We start from the raw sequence: 21,980 nt of genomic DNA on the forward strand, positions 1-21,980 counted from the left end.
TCTTGTTTCAAACAGAACTACATTAACATGCACTAAGTACCTTTTAGTGCTTGCCAGCAGGGTCTCCACGGGGCAATCAGAGCGCAGTAGCGTAGAGTGCTCTATAATTCACACCCAATATGTTGCCATGTAGACAAGCTCTTAGGCCCAGCCCTTGACATTCACCAGCCTCAGATATCTTGGGCTATTGTAGCAAGAGACATATCACTGTCAAAGACGCCAGAATTTATGATCCTTCCAGGGATGCCAGCTCTCTATGTTGAATCCAGTTGAATAGCAGTATTCACCTCTGTCCCCACACAGTTAGGTCCAGCAAAAAGGACTTTGGGGGTTCTTAGTCTAACTCCCCATTTAGAAAACAATTTTACCCGTAGTCTTTTGAAAGCACTTAAGGGGCCTAAGTCCCATCCGAAATTTGGACCCTAAATCACTCAGGCACTTTTACAAATGTTACCCCACAAAGCTAGTCAGCATGGCTGGCAGGGCGTGTCTGAGAAGAAGAGCAGACGGAAGGGGAAGGGAGCTCCATACTGCATTCCTGAACTACACCTGGCTGCAGCCAGTACCAGAAGTCCCAAGCGTTTTCAGCGCATATGGAACATGCCCAGACCTCACTGACATCAAGTGATCCGAACTGGAATAATTTATCAGCTTTGGTACTTTCAGATTTCCTGCTCCCTTCCAGAAACCACCCCTCAAGCCTTTCAGTACCAAACTAGCAGCCCATCCTCCTCCTCCTCACCACCCCAGGCCTGGTGCTTGAAGCAGACAGGACTCTCCCCCTAGAAGGAACTTCACCAGCTGAACCACATTCCAAGCATGCTTCACTCATCCTATAAACAGTGCCTGACTCAGACACATGCACGGGTAGGTTCTGATGACAAGAATTCACAACCCCAGAGAGATGGGGCAAGACTGCCCAAGAAACCCCAGGCTAGCTGATAATTTAGGGGCAAAGAGAGAGCAGAAGATTTGTGCTCTAGGGATCAGCCCTTGAGCTATGTTAAAAATTCTATGGCGAGCCTGGCGGCAGGACCACCTTATCAGCGCTGAGCCAAGTGGATCCACATCACCCCAAAGAGAAAAAAAGCCTGCAAGCTCATTCTGGCCTGGAAGAGGCTTGCACCCCATTCCCTGGGGAGCGCTGCCTCACATTCTGCTACCTAAATCCATCCCACACAAGCGGGAGAGAAAGACAAAGTGACATACAACCTGTCAGCAGTCCCACTTTCTCCCCATCCCACATCAGGTGAGGACTTCTTGCCTTGGGGGGTTCGGCTGGAGGGGGGGGGCACTGCCTACCACACTACGCCCACTAGCCTCTCCAAGCCAAGGATGCTCATGGACGCGGCAGTAAGGCACTCTCCTGCTCTGCAGACAACTATGGCAAGGCAAAGCGGGAGGCAGCGCGGTATTCTTGGAAGCTGGGAGGTGAGGTCATGCAGTCTGAATGCCGCAACCTGAAGCCCCACACAGGGCCGGCTCTGCTTGGAGAGAAGCCGGCATTAAGAGAGGGAGAGAGCCAGACAACAGCTCAGAAAAGACTCACAGCTGATTCGACTGGCAACAGGGGAAATATTTCTCAGAGAGAGAGGGGTCCTTCCCACTGCATTCTCCCACCATCCCCTTAACATAGAGAGCAAGTCTAGATCAGAGAAAGCCCCCAGGGTCTGATGCAAACGTAGCACCGAAGAGCAACTCAGCATGGAAACTGCGTCTAGCCAGGATCCATATTTCCTATTTTGGGGGAGGGGGGCTAACAGATCCTCGTGGAGTGTGGGGGCCTCAGCCCTAAACAACACTGGGGGATACCAGCCACCAGTGCAAGCCCCTCACACTGGCACATCACTGAAATGTCAAGAAGAGGCTAAGCAGTAGCAGTGCTAACCCTGGCTTGTGGCAGTCACGTCTGTCTACACTAGAGATTTGTACCACTGGCTGTAACTGGGGGAATCCCAATGCAGATAGGGACTTAAAAAGGAACCCCCCGCCCCCCCAGCTGTAGCTATTATTGCAGGGTTCTCCTCTCCCTGCCCCCATCTGCTTTGCCCATTGGGTTTAGCAAAACACCCTCCTTTCCTTCCGAACAAGGCACAGGTCTGCTATTCCTGGCCTGTCCCATCAGCGTCCCTTGGACAATAGAGTCCACGGCCATAGCAGCAGCTAGTCACCGATGCCTGAAAATAAATGAAATAAATAAACCAGCGATGCTGCAGTCTGGATGTTTCCATGGTGGGAAGGTGTATAAACAGGCTGGTGAGTTTTTGTTGCTGAGACACTTAGTGCAGTGACCCTTTAACCCCACGGGGTGCCAGACAGCAAGCAGCCCAGGCACCTGAATTCCAGCTCCCCAACCTCCAGCACTAGCTCGCTCACTGCCATGCGCACTCGCACTGTTGCAGTGCCATTAAAAGGGTTACTTTGAACCACGTATACCTAAGGATGCCTTAGTCATCACCATGCAAAAGCCGTATGTAGGCTTACGTATACACATCACAAAATCGCCGTCACGATTGAACACTCTTGCCAGACTCGGAGGAAGAGACCAAAGAGGGAATGAGCACAAGGAACTACCCCCTTGCTCCCAGGAACTACCCCCTTGCTCCCTTCGCAAAGGCAGACACACGGCTAGGGGATCCTTGCACTGCACTGCGTCGTGAAGATTTCAGGGCGGTCAGTCTAGAACCTGGCACTTGTCTCTAAAGAACAGGGAGGAAAGGGTGAAAACAAGTCCGCAGTGCCCTAGCCTACGTCAAGGGAGCTATTTGCTCCCTTCAAGAAGGAGGGTCCAACCCTGCCCATTCAGAACAACTGGCCAAGATCAGTAGGCTATTACAAATCTTCTCTTTCACATCAGAATTGCAAATTAATGGAAGTTTTAAAAAGGGAAGATGAGAAAGCCAGGAAATTCAGACAAAAGGAAGCATGATGCAACAAAGATCTGTTATAACACAACATGCTATATGACCCTTACGGTACTGCACAAGTTAGAGGAAAGGTCTATTAGATTATCACGGCCCATCTCTCCTGGACAGTGCAGGATCATTCCTTAATGGTGCATTTTCTACTATTTTGTGAAGTCTAGGTTTAGACGTAGGGTGACCAGATGTCCCTATTTTATAGCGACAGTCCCGATATTTGGTGCTTTTGCTTATATAGGCACTTATTACCCCCTACATCCTGTCCCAATTTTTCACATCTGCTATCTGGTCACCCTATTTAGATGTCCCAAGCATAGTCCAGTGGACAGGGTACTGGCCTAGGAGAGATGGGAACAGTACCTGAGTCTGCTACCAAACTCCTGCATAGCCTTGGGAAAGACACTTCATCTCTCTGGGCATCAGTTTCCTTCATCTGCAAAAGGCGGGTAAACATACTGATCTTCCTTTGTAAAATGCTTTGAAATCTACCATCACAAAGCACTAGAAAAGAGCCAAGTATTATAATTAAGAGGCTGAGTTTCCATTGTTTCTTTAGGGTCCCAATTCCTGAGCACAGAGCAACAGTCAACCCCCCGTGGCCTGGCTCTTGTCAGTTTAACTCAGACACTTTCAAAACAAGGAGATGAATGGCTGCCATTTATAATAATTTAGAAGGGATATGACAACTCCTCAATTACTGATATGAACTCAGAACCCAAATCAGCAGAAACCTTCAGGCAGTGAGGTAATAAACCACTGCCCTGGAAAAAAACTCTAATCATTGGGTTTGTCACAATTTTAAAAAAAGAAAGAGTTACATGAGGATATTTTTGGTTTTCCAAACTACACAGTGAGGCAAAAAAAAAAAAAAAAAAAAAAAAAATTCCCATCAAGGCCAGGGTATCAGAAGTGCTCTGAACAGATCACCCTTGTGGCAGGTCATCAGAAGGGAGATATCTTCACCCATGAGCTCTAGCCCCAGACATTCATATATTCTAAGACTTAGGGGTTTAATAGTTGGGGACTGGGAGTTTCAAAGGAGTCAGGTGCCCAATCCCAATTGAAATTCAAATGGGAACCAGGTGCTTTACTCCCTTGAGCAACTTTGAAAAATCCCGCTCTTGAAGGAGAACTTTCACAGTGGAAACAACGTGGTTATTTGCAATGTCTTGCAGGTAGTGGAAGAGGCCAGGATTCTACTTTTCAGTTTCATGCTCCTTAGAGCAAATAATCAAGAGAAGACCAGGGGGGGGTGTGGGGTGTGGAGGCGCTGGTGTATTATCTATTTTTTAAAGACAGAGAGGGCTTTCAAAATAAAACCTTTACAAAACGAAGTTCAATGAGCATAACATGAAGTGAGGGAACAGCAGAGCATTTTCCAGAGTTCTCCCGATCAAAAGCAAGGCCCAGCAACTCCTTGCTAGAGAAGACCCTTCTGTTAACATTCTGCACAGAACTGAGTCCTGCTGGAGGCTAATTATAGCTTCAAGGGAACTACTGGATCATGTTCCATAATGTTTATTGTATGACAACATAAGGGACATTGACAGATTCACTACCTGATTAAGGGGAAAGAAAACACCCATAGAACCCTCTCTGCACTGCAGACAAAGAAAAATCGAGTTGGATCCATGATCACTTCGAGGAACGGCTCATAAAGGGCAGCTCTAGAAGGCCCGTAGAAGTTGTTAAGGATCCTGAAATGTGAAATGAGAAACTAGCGTGTTTGGGTTGGGAAGAATTTAATGGACATTTCAGCTGAACCATAGTGGAAACAAGAGGAAATGTGCAGCTTTTTCCATTCATTTGGTAATGTTAAGCAATACACAGCTGCTCCTTTAGGGAGCGGAAGGGTGTACAAGGGTCCCAAGAGCTGTGACGAGACCAAGAACCCTGCCAACTTCTGGTCATGTTTTCTATAGAAGAAGAAAGAGTTCAAGAGCTGAAGACTGACAAATCGATAGATCTCAAAACACTTGACAGAGGGTGGTGGGTTTCATGATCTCCACAGCACATAAGGAGAACAGTAGCACAGAGGAAGTAATTTCCCTAACATGACACAGTCTGTGGCAGAACCTGGACTAGAAACTAGTCTTCCATCACCTAGTTTTCTGCCCTCCGCCCCCAGACCATGTTGCCTTTGTAAAGCATACCCAGACACTATGGTGATGGGCATCTCCCAAGTGCAATACCATTCATGTATTTGGACCTTGCCCCTTTTATTCCCACAGAAGCCATTCCACACATGTAACCTGATGGAATCAAACTGCACTATAGGCGGTGCATTTACTGGCATAAATTTACTATGAAGAACTGATCCACTTCAGCCAATTTTCAGTGGCTAGAGGCATTCATGGAAACGAGTCCCATGGAGAAGCTTCCAAAGCACCACAGATGCTAGTGAGTTACCTTTGAAGGTATGACATTCCCAAAGATACTGTTCTGTGCGCAGTCTTCATGGCAACAGCCAGATGACAACTACCTTAGAGTTGAAGTTAGAGGTTAGGTTTCATAAGCAGAATCTTGCTCTGCATCCTAGAGCCCCAATTGAAACACATGGCAGAGAAAGCGATTCACAAGGAAAGCTATTCACTAATGTCCATCCAGCATTAACGGAGCCTCCAACCCAGATTACCTGCAATTTCTTTGTAAAAAGCTGCATTAAGGCAGACAGCCATTGATCCAGATCTCATCTGAAGATTAGGCTTAAAAGTACATCTAGGAGTAGAATTTACAGTATGCAACATAGAATTAGGTCTTGCCCACTATCCAGCGGCGGCTCCTGGCACCAGCGCTCCAAGCGCGTGCCTGGGGCGGCAAGCCGTGGAGGGTGCCCTGCTGGTCCCTGCGAGGGCAGCCGTCAGGCAGCCTTTGGCTGCATGCCTGCGGGAGGTCCGCCAGACCTGCGGATTTGGCGGCAATTCGGCGGTGGGTACACCAAAGCCGTGGGACCGGCAGACCTCCCGCAGGCATGCTGCCGAAAGCGGCCTGCCTGCCGTGCTTGGGGTGGCAAAAAAGCTAGAGCCGCCCCTGCCGCTATCCTACCTCTGCAATCTGCTTCACATAATGCCAACAGGCCAACTGCAACAAAGCCAAGTAAAGTCGGCAGTGACCTACATACAATACGTTTTCCAGAAATTTCAAATCTAATTTTCTTCTAATAAGAAATCACACCAAGCTGGGAAAATATATACCCATATACACACCACCTCATGTTTCCTACTGCTCACCACAGCTGCAATTGCCCTTCGCTCTCAGACTGCCAGATGTTGATGAGCAAATCACTGAACAATCCACAACAGGCCTCACGCTGCTTGCTGACAAGAGCTTTCCATGAGTTGCTGAGCTCTGACACTTCCCACTGGGGCTATCACCCAGCACCTTATGGGACTGAGCCCCTAAAGGAGAAAGCATCCAAATCTAAAATCCTATTAAGAACCAAAGCTAATTCACCGTTTTAAACAATGCTATGCCTATTTAATACTGGTCAATTTATGGATTCCACTTGAGATGTTTTTCTGCTGCAGTGATCAGTAAAACACTAATCAATTAGACAATAACTACTGATAAGTCAGAAGTTAAAGAGTATCTATTGTTTTGAACTAGACAGTGTATTCAAACGAGACTATAGTCCAGTAACTTACAAACATGCGCTAAAAACATACTTTATTTTATTAAGCAATCAAATGCCTCTGCTAAGCACTCACGTACTAGATGAGGAATGAAGAAATTAGCCCAAATTACATTTTCTCTGTTACTGAAGTTTATATATCTCCCACTGAACTCTGAATGGTCACATTATAGCAGTGGATCTCTAACTGAAATCCTAACAAAGTATCTAAGACCTTGGAATAGAGAGATTTTATAATACTGTACATGGTTTTACAAAATTCCTGAGCACACAGAACCAGAAGTCTTTAATATTAATGAGATTTACAGTTGTTTCCCCATCACTGTAAAGATTGCATTAATACATATGACCTTTTGGACATGAGATATAAACAGAAAAGTTTAGAATAGAAATGCTCGCCTTAAAACCTAACAGCACAAAGCAATTTCACCTTTGGCTTCTGGCTATGGGCCTCTTGCATTCTTTTTAATGTCACCAGAAACAGCAACACCTGATGCAATCAGTTCTTTGTATCCAAGTTATTCAGTTATTCCTCTTACTCTGATGCAGATAATGAGTCATAAGAACGTAAGATCAGACCACTAGTCCATCTAGCTCAGTATCCTGTTTTCAACAGTGGCCAGCACCAGATGCTTCAGAGGGATTGAACAGAAGAGAGCAATTATTGAGTGATCTATCCCCCATCATCCACTTCCAGCTTCTGACAGTCAGAGGTCTAGGGACATCCAGAGCATAGGGTTGCATCCCTGACTATCCTGGCTAATAGCCACTAATGGACCTATCCTCCATTAACTTAATGAAATAGTTTTTTAACCCAATTATACTTTTGGCATTCACATTATCCTCTGGCAACAAGTTCCACAAGTTGATTGTGTGTTGTGTGAACAAGTACTTTGTTATGTTTGTTTTAAACCTGCTGCATATTAATTTCATTGGGCGATACCTGGTTCTTGTGTTCTGTGAAGGGGTAAATAACAATTCACTTTCTCCACACCATTTGTGATTTTGTACACCTCTATCATTTCCTCCCTTAGTCTTCTCTTTTCTAAGATGAACAGTTCCAGTCTTTTTAATCTCACCTCATATGGAAGATCTTCCATATCCCTAATCATTTCTGTTGTCCTTCTTTGTACTTTTTCCAATTTTAATATATCGTTTTTGAGATGGGGTGACCAGAACTACACACAGTATTCAAGGTGCGGGCGTACCATGGATTTATATAGTGGCATTCTGATATTTTCTTTCTTATTCTCTATTCCTTTACTCATGGTTCTTAACAGACTGTTGGCTTTTTTGATGGACACTGCACAATAAGCAGATGTTTTCAGAGAATTATCCACAATGACTCCAAGATCTCTTTCTTGAGTGGTAACAGCTAATTTAGAACCCATCATTTTGTATGTATAGCTGGGATTAGGTCTTCCAATGTGCATTACTTTGCACTTATTAACACTGAATTTCATCTACCATTTTGTTGCCCAGTCACTCGGTTTTGTGAGATCCCTTTGTAACTCTTCCCAGACAACTTTAGACTTAACCGTCTTGAGCAATTTTGTATTGTCTGCAGACTTCGCCACCTCACTGTTTACTCCCTTTTCCCAATCATTTACGAACACGTTGAACTGCACAGGTCCCAGTACAGATCCTTGGGAGACCCCCAATACTTAGCTACCCACTGTGAAAACTGACCATTTATTCCTACCCTTTGTTTTCTATCTTTTAACCAGCTACTGACCCATAAGAGGACCTTCCCTCTTATCCTATGACATCTTACTTGGCTTAAGAACCTTTGGGGTGGGACCTTGTTAAAGGCTTTCTGAAAGTCCAAGTACACTATATCAGCTGGATCACCACTGTACAGATGCTTGTTGATCCCCCTCAAAGAATTCTAATAGATTGGTGAGGCATGATTTTCTTTTACAAAAGCTGTGTTGACTCCTCCCCCCAACAAATGGTGTTTGTATGTCGGATAATTCTGAGTCATTCAGAAGTTCTGAACAACACTCCACAGGTTTATAAACAGATCCACCCCCAACTAACAGAAAGTAGCATTTAGATCTATACACACACTACATTTGAGCAAAAACATCCTATTAATGAGGTTTACATTTCAGGCCTATATCTTGACAGGGAGTATCTGAAACTCATTGGACAAACAAAGAGCATGTCACATACACTTGTCAGTGTGAGATCGACAGAGTGTAGTTTGGTCTGCTAAGACCCTGCGCTAACAGCACAGCACTTTCTACTGGGCTGTAAGGAGTTGTTTACAGCAGCAGCTGTGCTGCCCTTTGAACTGACACGTTCAATGGTTCAGCTAAACTTTTTCCTCGCCATCAGAACATGGGCAACAGAAAATCAAAATTTAAAAACTTACCAAAGGAAAAATTCAGAGATGAATTGAATACATCAGCCTCTGTGAATTGATTCTGCACTTCCCTCCTGCATTGTTACCTAGCTCATAAGCAGGGAGATTTGACCACACACATTCGCAACTGTCCATCTTAATATGTCCCTCATTATATGGAAACTGAGCAAGGGACAAGATCTGAGCAAAAAGTGCGAGTCTGTGATTTATGTTCCATTCTTAATATACACCTCTACCCCCATAGAACGCTGTCCCCGGGAGCCAAAAAAATCTTACCGTGTTATAGGTGAAACCACGTTACGTTGAACTAGCTTTGATCCGACGGAGCGTGCAGCCCCGCCCCCCTGCAGAACTGCTTTACCGCGTTCTATCCGAATTCGTGTTATATCGGGGCGCGTTATATCGGGGTAGAGGTGTATAAAAATCCTGTGTTGTAAAAGGCACTTTAAGTACATCCATGTAAATAATATATCAAACCTAGATCCTGAACATGTCTATTGTATCACACTCCAGTACTGACAAGATAATCAGAGCTCAGAGGCTATGCTATTATCTTAGCCAATATTTTGATATGGGGAGACTGCGGACACAAGCTGTCCCTTTCCATATGCCGTACCCTCTAGTTCTTCTTCTTTTGTTATTTCACACAGGAAAGAATTAGCAACTGCTATTTAAGTCGTTGAGTCAACTTTAAATGTAATGGAGGAAAAAAGCGTGTCTGTCAAAACAGAGGCTGATCCCACTCATTTACAACATAAAGGAAAAATTACCGTGTCTGTGTCTTCCTCAAACATAACACTGCAACTAATGAGAAACTTCCCTATTTCCAGACAAAAAAGGGAAATATCTGCCATTCAGTTGATTAACTTGAAGAACTTTTTTTCCCCCAAGAAAATGTATTTGTCTTAATAACTTATCCCCCTTCAGGCACCTCACTTCTGAAGGGGGTTCATAGCTGACAGAAGAATTTTTTGTCAAAAATCGACTTCTTTATTATTTTAGGATTAGTGACTTGTTGGCTTTAAGCAGATGTGTTGGCTTAAAAAAAAACAAAAAAACGCAGTCAAAACAGCAGGTTTGGTGGGGGGGGTTAATCTTCACAATTAACAGGATAACGTATAGTGTTTCTGAACAGCTAATGTGTGGGAGCAAATTGTGCCTAAGCTATGGAATGTTCAGCTTCACTGGAGGAGAAAAATTGTACCCATCTTTCCCAGTACTTAGCATTACCTATATCACAGGATCCCTCTAACAGAGAAATACCCTCCCCCACTCCAAAAAAAATAATAATTTGAAAACAGGGAAACTGTCAAGTTATTTAGATGCAAAATGTATATTTTAGCACAATATCTTATTTATTGGAAAACCTTTCAAACAAAGGCATGTTACGGATTACTGCATAGAGATACAGCACCACAAACATAGCCACATCTGGGGTGGAGAACAGTAGCAGATTGGTGTACAGTACACTGCACAACAACTGGGGAGCAGGGAGGGTAATTAAACAGGGAAAACCAGACAAACGTCTATGCTTACACAAAGTGCAATGAGATCTTTAGTGCCCACACAGAGGACCTTGAATTTTAAAGGGCTTATCCAGAAAGCACAGAGAGTAAACTCACTGGATCAAATCGACAACTCCGGAGGTTTCAATGGATTTCAAACGTGATGCTTAGGTCACTAAGGCATCCCTTTCCCATGTCATTTTGCTTTGTTTTAAATTAAAATGCCATACAACCTAATTTTGTCTTTCTTAATGAGAATGGTTTAAGGGGAAACTGGACATTCCTCTAAAGTGATGGAAACACAGAGCAGTAACAATGGAGTGCAGTAAAGCCAGAAAGTGAAACTGACTATCCTGTTTCATTGTCCCAGCTGAGTGCAATAAAAACAAATAAAACGCATATTTGTTAAAAAGTTCATTTGATTTTTTTTTAATTATTTATTTTTATTATTACACTCCATAATATGATCATCTCTCTACAGCACCCCTTCAAAGCACTGAATTACTGGTTCTGCCCCGGTCTAAGAGACCACTTCTCTTTAAAACAGATTCTACTTTTTGTATTTACATTCCTTGTCAAGCCCTATCTAGTGCTGGTAAATTTCAAGTTCTCTCTTTCTAAGCCATATCAGTCAGGTCAGACCTCTAAAGGGAAAAATCACTAGTAATTCCAGATTTGGAGTAAAGATTCTGGGGGGCGAGGAGGCAGAAAAGGGGAAAGGAACCTAAACTGGTGCAATCAAAGACACTACCACAAAAGAGGGTGGCAGTTGTGTTCTCAAAACCACAATAGAATTTATTTCTCTTACAAGATATAATCTTCCCTGCAGTGATCACTGAAGTGCCCACAGGCCTTAAGGGCAGCTGTGAAGTTACAGGAGCGCCTTTCTCTTTCTTCTCCCCTTCCCACCACCCTTTTACCAAAATAATGGCTCTGGAAAGAAATCAGAGCACACTCTCTCTCCTCCCTCTGCAAACACAAACTGCTTTGACCAGTAGATCCAACTGGTCACTAACCAACTGGCGACTAACATACACACACAGAGATTTGAGGGGGGAAAGAGAAAGGGCCCTATCAAACGCAGTCAATGTGAACAGGCCTAGGAGGCTCTGGGGGGGGTTTCTCCTCTCCCGCTGGGAAGTCCTGTTTTGCAAGCGGGAGGGAGGGGAATTAAATGCTGAGTTTCATTTTTTAAAAGGCAGAGAGATTAGATCATCCAACAACCCCCTCCACCCACCGCACCCACCCACCCTACGGAAAAAAAGAGCAGAGGTAGAACTTCCCCAACTAGCCCTTCGCAGTGAGTAAGTGGGGAATTTGTGCCCACACCGCGGCAGGGGGAAGAGATTCACAACTGGACTCAGCGATATCTGCCTAGGCCAAAGTTAAAGCACCATTTTTTCTGTCGGCCAGTTTTAGGTACCTGTAAATAATTCTGCCGGTAATTTTACACGGAGCAACCATGGATCAATCCCCACCCCCCAATAACTGCAGGTACCTTCCCCTCTACTCTAACAGCACAATAACTTCGGTGTCACTCCTCCAAAAACAGTCTGAGGCAAACTTGGGGGAGGAAATAAGGAATGTGGGATCAGAGGCGGAAAGATGGGCGTGGGCACATCAGCCCCCGCACACCCCTTTCCCTTCCCCCTGCACACTTACCTTCAGAGCAAATTTCTCTCCAGTCTTCTTGTTAAAGATTTCCAAAACTTTCCCGTTGATGCCCAGCCCCAGCACTTGCGTGGTGACCTTGTAATCATCCGTGATGGCATTTTTCTTGATCTGGAGGCCTGATTTCACGTTGAACTGGGGGAACTGTTGCTGGACGGGAGGGTGCTGCTGGGGCGGCGGCTGCTGATGGGGGGGCGGCGGGGGCGGAGGAGGGGAGGTGGGGAACAGCACCTGGGGATTCGGGTTCGGAGAGTTGGACAGCATTGTAGCAAAGCAGGGGCAGCCACAGCGTCTCCTTCCCTTTGCTCCGAGTCCCCTCCTCCCCCCACACTGGGAAGTTTGATCTCAACAGGCGGAGGGGAACTAAATCCCCCACAGCTTTGGAAGGCGGGGGGGAGAGGGGAAACAATCGCCCCTTCTCCTGGGGAAGGCTCGGAGCCCTCCGAGCTGCTGTTCACCCCCCGGATCTCCGAAGGGGAGACGCTGCTGCCCCCCGCTCAACCCCCCACCCCCTCCCCAGGCTCGTCCCCGTGCCTGGCTCGTTCGCTCTTTGGAACGCGAAGACAGGAAAAGGAATCGCTACAATGTATCGACCTCGGTCCCTCCCCCGGGTCAGTTTCACGGCACTGATGTCACAGCCTCGCCTTGACTGGCTGCCTCCCCCTGAAGGGGCGGGGACTCAGAGGAGGGAGGGAGGGTGGAAGGAAGGGAGAAGAGATGGGGAGGGAGGAGGAAAGAAAGGGGGGAGGGGAGAGAAGTTAAACTTTGGGAAGGAACCGAAGAATGGAGGGGAACGGAGAAAGTCTGAGGAGGTTGGGGTGCGTGTTTACCTCCATCCTGCCACCCACAGGCGAGGAGATTGGGGAGAGGATCCCCTCAGTGCCCTCCCCCAGGCCCACACAGACCTGCCAGCTTTCCCCTGGCTCTCTGCCTCTTCCAACATCACCAGGATTCATTGGGATCCCCCTGCCCATTCTAAGGAATAAAGCATTTGCAATGAGATCTGTGCTTCCTGGAGACTGACCTTCATCTAATCAAACCATTCCACATCTGAATTGTACCATGGTCCTGATCCTGCAACCAGCTTCACGCCGTCAGACCCCTTGGCCCCGTGCTGAGCTCCATGGGGATGGTAACAAGGTGATCACTCAGTTGCTGGGATTTGGGCAACTATGAAAGCTTGGGAAATCTTTAGCAAGAAGACTGGAGAGAAATTTGCTCAGGGGAAGCAGAGGAGGAGGGAGAGCCAAGGTATGGGGTGGGCACCGACTTTTTGTTCTGTGTCTGGTACAGCGCCGAGCACAATGGGGTCCTGTGCTATGACTGGGATTCCTTGGTATGGTAATAAGAAAACAATACACAAAAGCAAACTTAGAATAAGAACCCCTCCTCATATGCCCACACTGCCTCGTCCAAATACATGTTCACCATTAAATGGACAACAACAACAACAAGGAGAGGGTAAAACTGACCCTTGTTCAGAAAGCCTGTATGACTACTATGCATCACTTCTGATCTCAAAACAGGACTTAAAGGGGACTTAAGAGGTGCATAGACTTTGTTCTGGGCCCCAGCATAGGGATGAATTTTACCCCCAAATGCATGAGTGCCATGAACCTTTCATTCAAGTGTCCCCACAGTGAAGGACCAAAATCCAGAGAGCTGGCTGAATCAGGATGAGTTTTGGGGAGCCTCTGAAAATAAGCATATGTTGATTAAAAATAAGTGACATTTGATATAGAAAATGCCCATCGTGCAGAGATGCTTCCCTTATGCCGACACAAAGAATGCATAAGGCAAATATTAAAAGCTCTTATGCCATTTCCCCCAGGCCTTTTGCATTTTGGAAAGGCGATTTTTTAGAATAGGCTGGAGCAGGTGGGGAAAGAATACCACATATTTGCACACATGCTATTACAGGAGAAGCTGGAGAGGCCATTGGTAGTTGTCAGCTCTGCTCAGCCATCATAAACAATGTTGTTCAGTTTGTGGCTGAGTGCTTGACGTGGAAAGAACAGCCATGAGCACTGAAGATGCTCTATTATTCCACACAGGAAGCTGGCAGGATGGAACAACTGCAGGAGTAAAAGTTCCGTATGAAGAGACTAGAGAGAAGAGTCTTTTCTGTGGAGACCAGACCAAAGCATGCACCCATCATTGCTAAGGAGAGTCAGCACAGAGGCACAGGACTTCTGTGTAGATGACCAGAGCTTCTGCCAATCGCTGGGGATCCCCCAGGTTTGGGAGAGGGCCCTGCAGCTTATTCCAGGGTGGTAGTGTGGTGGCAGGGAGCCTCACCAAATGTTGCTCCCTTAGAGGTCTTTTTTTTGGGTCCCGGTCCAAACTTAAGCTAACAGTCCTTAGGAGAAAGGCTTTGAATCTCATTTAGGTAGGAAGGATGGTCTAGCGGGCAGAGCATCAATCAGGGCTTGAGGAGCTAAGAGTTCAACTATCAGCTCACCCACAGATTTTTCTGTGTGACCTTGGACAAGTCACTTAATCTGCCCTGTGCCTCAGTTCCCCATCTGTCAAATAGAGAAAGTATTTCTCTACCTCACAAGGGTGTTCTGAGGCAGTCAGATACTACAGCAGTGAGGGCCTTATTGTTTATTATTTGTACTATCATATTGCCTAGCACATCATCAGCCATCTTGCCTCCCTGAATGTTCTTTTGTTGTTTTCCTACTTCCCATATAAACCGGGAAACAAGAAATAGTGAAATCAGGGGATATTTTGCTATTTATCGGATAAAAGCAAAACGCATGGTGAGAGTTCAATGCACTGCAGGCTTCCAAATCCTCGCCACTGAGAGCCAGTTAACAAGCTTCACACCATTTGGCGCTTCTTCCCTGGATCCTGAAGGCATCCACAGCGTGACAAATTAAAACGTCAATGGGTAAATAATTGCGTTTGCCAAAATGCCCTGTTTTTTGATGAGCGTTTATCTATAATCAATTCCCATGAAGAGAAGAGACATGAAAAATGGAGCGGGCAAACTGAGTGTCAGGGAAAGGACAAGAGGGAAAGAAAACTGTTCTTCAAAGGACATCCCACTGATAGCAAATTAACCTGCGCTTCCACGTTCAGTCCAGAATTCAATAAAGAAACTAACACACCTCAGAACTGGGCTAAACAGATAAGGAATCCTTGCTGAGAGCCAATTTATCATTAGCAGCCTGGCATCTGGCAAGAGCCAATGAAAAACTCTTTAGTCGGGGCTAAGGGGAAGGAAAGCAGAGATTTTTCCTTTATGGATGTGAAATGGATTGTACATTAGCAGCATTCGATATGTGGCGGCTATAGAAGAGTCACTGTCAAGTTCCATCTAAGAAACGCCTTATCTGAGTCACTAATAATACCTAACTGTATTTATCTATTAATTCATGTATCGGATTTACTCTGGCACTCATCACTGGGGTGCCTGATGCTCTCACCAACATTCGTGAACGTACCTAACTGTGACATAGGGAAGCATTAATGTCCAGAGGGGGGAAATGAGGCAGAGAGCGTTGTGGTGACTTACCTAAAGTCACATGCAGTAAGAGGTAGAGCAAAGAAGAGGCACAGATGTCCCAGTCCAGTGCCTTAACCACAACACTATCTATGGTCCTTATGTGACCCTCATTGCCATAGTCTCTGAGCACCTCACAGTCTAATGTCTTCAGCCTCACAACACCTCTGTGAGGCAGGACAGTGTTATTATCCCCATAGTACAGATGGGTAACTGAGGCACACAGCACTGAGAAACTAAGACTACATTTACACTGCAGCTGGGGGTATGATTTGCAGCTCATGTAGATGTACTAGGCTAGCTTTAATTTAGCTGGATCACTAAAAAGACCAGTGAGAATGCAGCACTGTGGTCCGCACAAGCCGACCTGACCCCCTGGTATGTCCTCACTTGTGCAGCCTGCGCTGCCGTGTCCTCAGTGCTATTTTTAGTGAGCCAGCTAGATTAAAGCTAGCCCAGGTACGTCTACAGGTGCTGCAAATCACACCCCCAGCTGCAGCGTAGATGTAGCCGAAAACACTTGCCCCAGGTCCAGGGCCAGCTCCAGGCACCAGCCGACCAAGCACATGCTTGGGGCGGCATCTTGTAAGGGGCGGCGCTCGGGGTTTTTGTGGGGGTTTTTTTGGTTTGGCAGGGCGGCACTCGAGGTTTTTTTGTTTGTTTGTTTCAGTGGCGCAGTGCTGGGGGGGGTTGTTTCGGCGGCACGGCGCTGGGGGGGGTTGTTTCGGCAGGGCAGGGCGGCGCTCGGGGGGGGTTGTTACAGCGGGACAGGGTGGCGCTCGGGGGGGTTGTTACGGCGGGACAGGGTGGCGCTCGGGGGGGTTGTTACGGCGGTGTGGCGTGGCGCTCGGGAGGGGGTTGTTTCAGTGGGGTAGCGCGGCGCTCGGGGGGGTTGTTACAGCGGGGTAGGGTGGCACTCGGGGGGGGTTGTTTCAGCGGCATGGCGCTCGGGGGGGTTGTTTCGGCAGAGCGGTGCTTTTTTTTTTTTTTTTTGCTTGGGGCAGCAAAAAGTTAGAGCCAGCCCTGCCCAGGTCACTCAGGGAGTCTGTAGCAGAACAGGGAACTGAAGCCAGGTCTCCTAAGTCCCAGGCTAGAAATATTGGAAGATTTGCTGTAAAATCATAAAAGCTGGCAATACTTTGGATGAGAATCAGAGAAAAGGCTCCGGGATTTTGGTACTGGAACCCACGATTATAGTATCCAAAGTAGTTTGCATAGACAGGGAATGTCACCCAAAGCGGAGAGCCAGCCCAAGGCCTATATGGACCACTTAACTCCCATTTGAGCCCTGTTTTGAGATCTTAGGCTTTGGGCTGGGCTCTGCACAGCAGTGAATTACAATGGGTTATACGAAATGGACGGACATTCCATTGCACTGTTTAATATTACATTTTTCTTGTCACAAAATGAATTGTAGATTCCATTTTAGTTCAATGCACCATCGGCCATTATTAATATCTCCCATCCCTGCTGTGCTAGGTTACACCCGAGGCCCCTCTATTACACGCAGCGTCAGAAAAGATTAATGGTTACAAAGAAGAGCTGCGCCCACAGGCAGGAATAGCATTAGGAAAGCAAGAGCAGAGCTGTGACAAAGCACACCTTTGGAAAAGTTCAAAACCAGCTGGATATGCACAGAAGTTCAAATAAGGTGATAATCAAAGGGGTGTCTTACATCCATTTCTTGCCTACATTATAGGCTGCCATGTTCCTTATTAAGGCCTTTATCCAGCAGAGTATGGAAGCATGTGCTTAAAGTTAAGCACGTTTATGTCCCTTTGAAGTCAGGTAAAATTTTCAACATTTAGGTCCCATTTTCAAAAGGGACTTAGGCATTTAAGAGCCTAAACATCATTGAAAGTTAATGGAGCTTAGTGTCACAAACTGCAACATAGGCAGTCAGGCCTCATGGTTGGAGCAGGAGTCAGCACTGGATTCAGGAAGCCAGTAACCAGAGCCAAGGGGGTGGACCTGGAGGCGGGAATCACAGCCAGCAGTCAGAGCCGGGAAGCCAGTAGGGAAGCAGGGCTGGATCAAGGCTGGGAACAAGGCAGGCTCAGGGCTAGAGCAAGGCAAACAGGAGAGATCACAGCTGCAGGGGCAGGCATTAAGCTACCAGAGATCAGATGCTGGGCTTGAGAGTGGGGCTGGCTGACTTCCTCAGCCAATCAGGCAGAGTGGTCAATCAGGCAGTCCTGCTTAGACTCAGCTGTGTTCGTAGACTTCCTGGAGACTGGGCAGGTGGAGCGGCCAGTCCTAATTCTTGACAGTGAGGTATCTATGAAATCAGTGGAAATTAGGAGCCTAAATACCTTTTGAAGATCTAGGCCCAAGTCACTTATGAAAATGGACTTTAGGAGCCGAAGTCACTTAGGCACTTTTGAGAGTTTTACCCAGTGAAACTACTCCCGTGTTTAGATATACATGACTCCTCAATGCTTTGCTTGATCTGGTCCTCTGTGTCTAATGTTTTTTTTTTAAAACACTGTCGGAGTTCCTCACAGACTTCATGAAAACAATGCATGTTGCTAAATTGTTTTTACAGGAAGCTTGAACCTCAGTGACTTGTCATCCCTAAACAAGGGTGCATCACTAAATGGGATTTGCATCTGATTCCAGCAGATGGAACCACTGTCAGCCACTCATCCCACAGGATCACTATTATTCGCTGAAACATGAAACAATAAAACACTCATCCTTAGTTATAAAGCGTAAGTTTGTTCAGTTATCACCCTGGTCGATAGTGCACAAAAGTTATAGCAGTCTGCTGGCCTATAAGAAGTGTCTCACGAGGGTCCATTTCCATGTGGACATGTATCCGTATCACAAAAAACAGTCACTGGCTGCACCCAAGTTGGCAGTCTCAGGTCTGGTCTATACTACCCGCCTGAATCGGCGGGTAGAAATCGACCCATCGGGGATCGATTTATCGCGTCCCATCGGGACGCGACAATCGATCCCCGAATCGGCGCTCTAACTCCACCAGCGGAGGTGGTAGTAAGCGCCGCCGACAAAAAGCGGCAGAAGTCGATTTTGCCGCCGTCCTCACAACGGAGTAAGTCGGCTGCAATACGTCAAATTCAGCTACGCTATTCACGTAGCTGAATTTGCGTATCTTAAATCGACTCCCCGCTGTAGTGTAGATGTACCCTCAGGGACAGATGGGGTCATGGAGACCAAACTTCGCACTTACATCTCCAACTCAGGTGCTATACACCTCTACCCCAATATAATGCAACCCGATATAACACAAATTCGGATATAACGCAGTAAAGCAGCGCTCCGGTGGGGGGGAGGGTTACATGCTCCAGCGGATCAAAGCAAGTTTGATATAATGCGGTTTCACCTATAACGCGGTAAGATTTTTTGGCTCCCGAGGATAACATTATATCCAGGGCCGGCGCAACCCATTAGGCGACCTAGGCCGTCGCCTAGGGCGCTAACATTCAGGGGACAGTGACCGCGGCAGCCGGATCTTCGGCCGCCCCAGTCGTAGGTGGTTTTTCGGGGGCGGGACCTTCCGCCGCCTCTGTCGGGGGCGGCATTTCGGGGGCGGGACCTTCCGCTGCCTAGGGCGGCAAAAAAGCTAGCGGTGCTCCTGGTTATATCGGGGTAGAGGTGTATTTAACCAGACATAGAGAACACATATTTCCAATCTGAATGACTTTTATTTTATTTTAAACTGAGGGGAAACAACAGCATGAGAAAGAACAGAAGTAAAGTCTCCATGAGAGAGAGCACAGTGTGCCTGTCGCCTTTGCAACATGCTGCATCTGAACTGAACCCAAAATGGCAGCTGCTTCCAGCAGAAAACAGACATCTAGAAAGTTAAAGGAGACAGGAAACCAAACTGTAGCTTACACAGCTACATACACTACCTCATGACAAGAGAAGCTTGCATTGCCTATGCGCTACCTGTCCTGTAAACAAATTTCCCATTACTGTCAACTCAGCACCTTCCATGAACAATACATTCCTCCCAGGTTTTAAAACCACACCAATAAAATAAATCCACTGATTTGTAAAGATGTATTATGCTTTTACAAAAGCCTGACTTTTCCTAGAAAAGCTGATCTATGATTGGCTGAAGCAAACAACAGGCCTAACCTCATCAAAATGCATCATGTCAGTAATGACAGACTGAGCAGCTGTCACTCCATTGCAGCAGCTTCCATGGGCTGTCCGAGGGATTAAATCTACACCAGTCACTGGGCAGCATTATAAATAAGATCTTTGTCAGGGAATCAGTGTCTTCTGCTTTGAAAATCTGGGTTTTGCCATGAAACCTACAGAGCAGCAGGAGAATATCACCACTTAATTGAATTTTCACCTACTGGGAAACCTGATTAATTCCAAGTTTGTAGCTGTCTTACAGAATCTTTGTTTCAATCAAGATTTTTTTTTCTGCTTCCTTCACCCTGACTATCAAGTTTTTTTATTGTTTTGTCTTGTTTTGTTTTTTTGGGGGGGCGGTTAAATGTCAACTGACTTTATAGCAATGCAATTTAGAGATTAAAGACACTTTAATGACAGTTCACTGGGTTTTTCCTGCTGTCTGCCTCCCTTGAGTCAGACTACTTTCATTAGATGCTGTGGGAGTTATCCACGGAGCCAAAGTTTCTCTTAGTAAAAGTATCTGGGGGCGAAGAAAACTGATTGACTCACTTCCCTTCCTCCGCTCCCTCAATCCCCAGCTACACTTACCTTTTATTCAGATCAATAGCCTGTCCCAAAGATCCAGCACTATTCAAGGTACAGTTTGGGAATGCAGGGTTTGCCTGAATGGATAGACCCTTGATTAGTATTTCTAGACCCCACCCAAGCACAGGGCCCCGTTGTGCTGGGTGCTGTACTTACACATAGAAAGAGCACACTCCTGCCCTAAACAATTTATGATCTTAATTCAGACAAAGGGGGTGAGGTGGGAGGTATTATCTCCCCCAGTTTACAGATGGAGGATGGGGATACTAGGAGATGAAATGACTTGTCCAAGGTCACCCAGGAATCTATCACAGAGCCAAGAACTGAATCCACATCTCCCATGTCCCAATGCTGTGCCTTAACCACGTGACTATCCTTTCTGCCATTGATCCAGCACCTTACCTCCATCCGTGGCTGTGCTGATGCTTCCGAGGAAGGGGAAATGCATCCAGGATCCAGGTGCCTGCTGACTTTAATAAGCCTGCAGGCTGCAGGAGTTTCCTGACGACACAGGCAAGCCTGGAAATGGCTGGCTGCATGAACCAGAGTTTGTATTAATCCCCAACATGCCAATCCCCATGTGGGATCCATCCACCGCATGACACAATCATAGACTCTTCTTTAAAATTCACCCACAGTATTTGACTGCCTGGCAAAGGCGGCTCCCCCTCTTCGAGGGGATTCTTGCAAAAGCCTCTCAGCATCACGAAATGGATGGTCTAACTGCAATATTTCCACATAATAGAGGGAAGGTGAAGGTCTTTGTTATATCTCTGCCAAGCAATCTCAGTGTGGATGGAGATTTAGATACTGAAACACATGGTCTCTTTCCTTTGTGAATCCATCCACTAGCATCTTTTAAGGAAGAGATAATTTTGCTTCTAAGTTTATGCACCAATGATCACAAGCTAGGAGAGATTTCTGCCAGGGAAACACAAGAATCAGTCACTCACTAGGTATAAAAATCTAAAGACAATGATATCAGAGTGGTTAAAGGGAGAATGGACCCATTGAGTCTGTTCCCATGCATGGTCAGGACTTAGTCCTCTGATAAAGAACATGTCATGCTACTCTCCATCTTGCATTATACAGAACATAAAGGATCCCAAAGCACTTTACAATCAAACTGTACACAGAGCACTCTTCATCCTCTGCTGAAATGTAGCCACCTCTGGGTGGAGTACAGCTGCTGTTTAACAGCACACAGAAACACTACCCAGTGGTTTAGGTTAGGAAGTGAAGAATGTCATAACCAAGGATGATATAGTTAGCTTAGTTGGAATCGGGTTAATATCTCTAGTAATATGTGCCATGGGATATTTAATTATCCCAACTGGCTGTTGCCCCAGATTCACGTCTCATCCCATTACATCAGTTATGGCTTCAGTGGTTAACTAACTATCCACCAGGTGGCACCAAAAAGCAAGCAATGGTGCCCATCAGCATGAGAGAGAGTCAGGAAGGACTTCATCGGCATCACTGTGTTTCGTGTCTGCAGTCATGATAAAACATCTCTCCACCACCAACACAGAATCCTAGAAATCTAGGGCTGAGCTCATCTTAATCCATCCCCCTGTGGCAGCACCAGGACCAGGACCAAGTAAACCTAGACCATCCCTGACAGGTGTTTGTTTAACCTGATCTTAAAAACTCCAGTGATGAGGTTTCCACA

General features: G+C 46.2%; 1 protein-coding gene across 1 annotated transcript in view; it reads right to left on the reverse strand.

Annotated features, from left to right (window-relative positions):
* Window positions 1-12,581, reverse strand: part of MAPKAPK2 (MAPK activated protein kinase 2) — an 81,074-nt gene extending 68,493 nt beyond the window's left edge. The window contains exon 1 of the mRNA XM_054026186.1: window positions 12,088-12,581. Within this exon, the coding sequence (XP_053882161.1) occupies window positions 12,088-12,360 (273 nt within the window). The 5' untranslated portion in view covers window positions 12,361-12,581. The remainder of the gene's footprint in view (window positions 1-12,087) is intronic.
* Window positions 12,582-21,980: the final 9,399 nt, after the last annotated feature.

The sequence above is a fragment of the Malaclemys terrapin genome, chromosome 4, assembly GCF_027887155.1.
Source record: "Malaclemys terrapin pileata isolate rMalTer1 chromosome 4, rMalTer1.hap1, whole genome shotgun sequence".
Taxonomy (NCBI): Eukaryota; Metazoa; Chordata; order Testudines; family Emydidae; genus Malaclemys; species Malaclemys terrapin.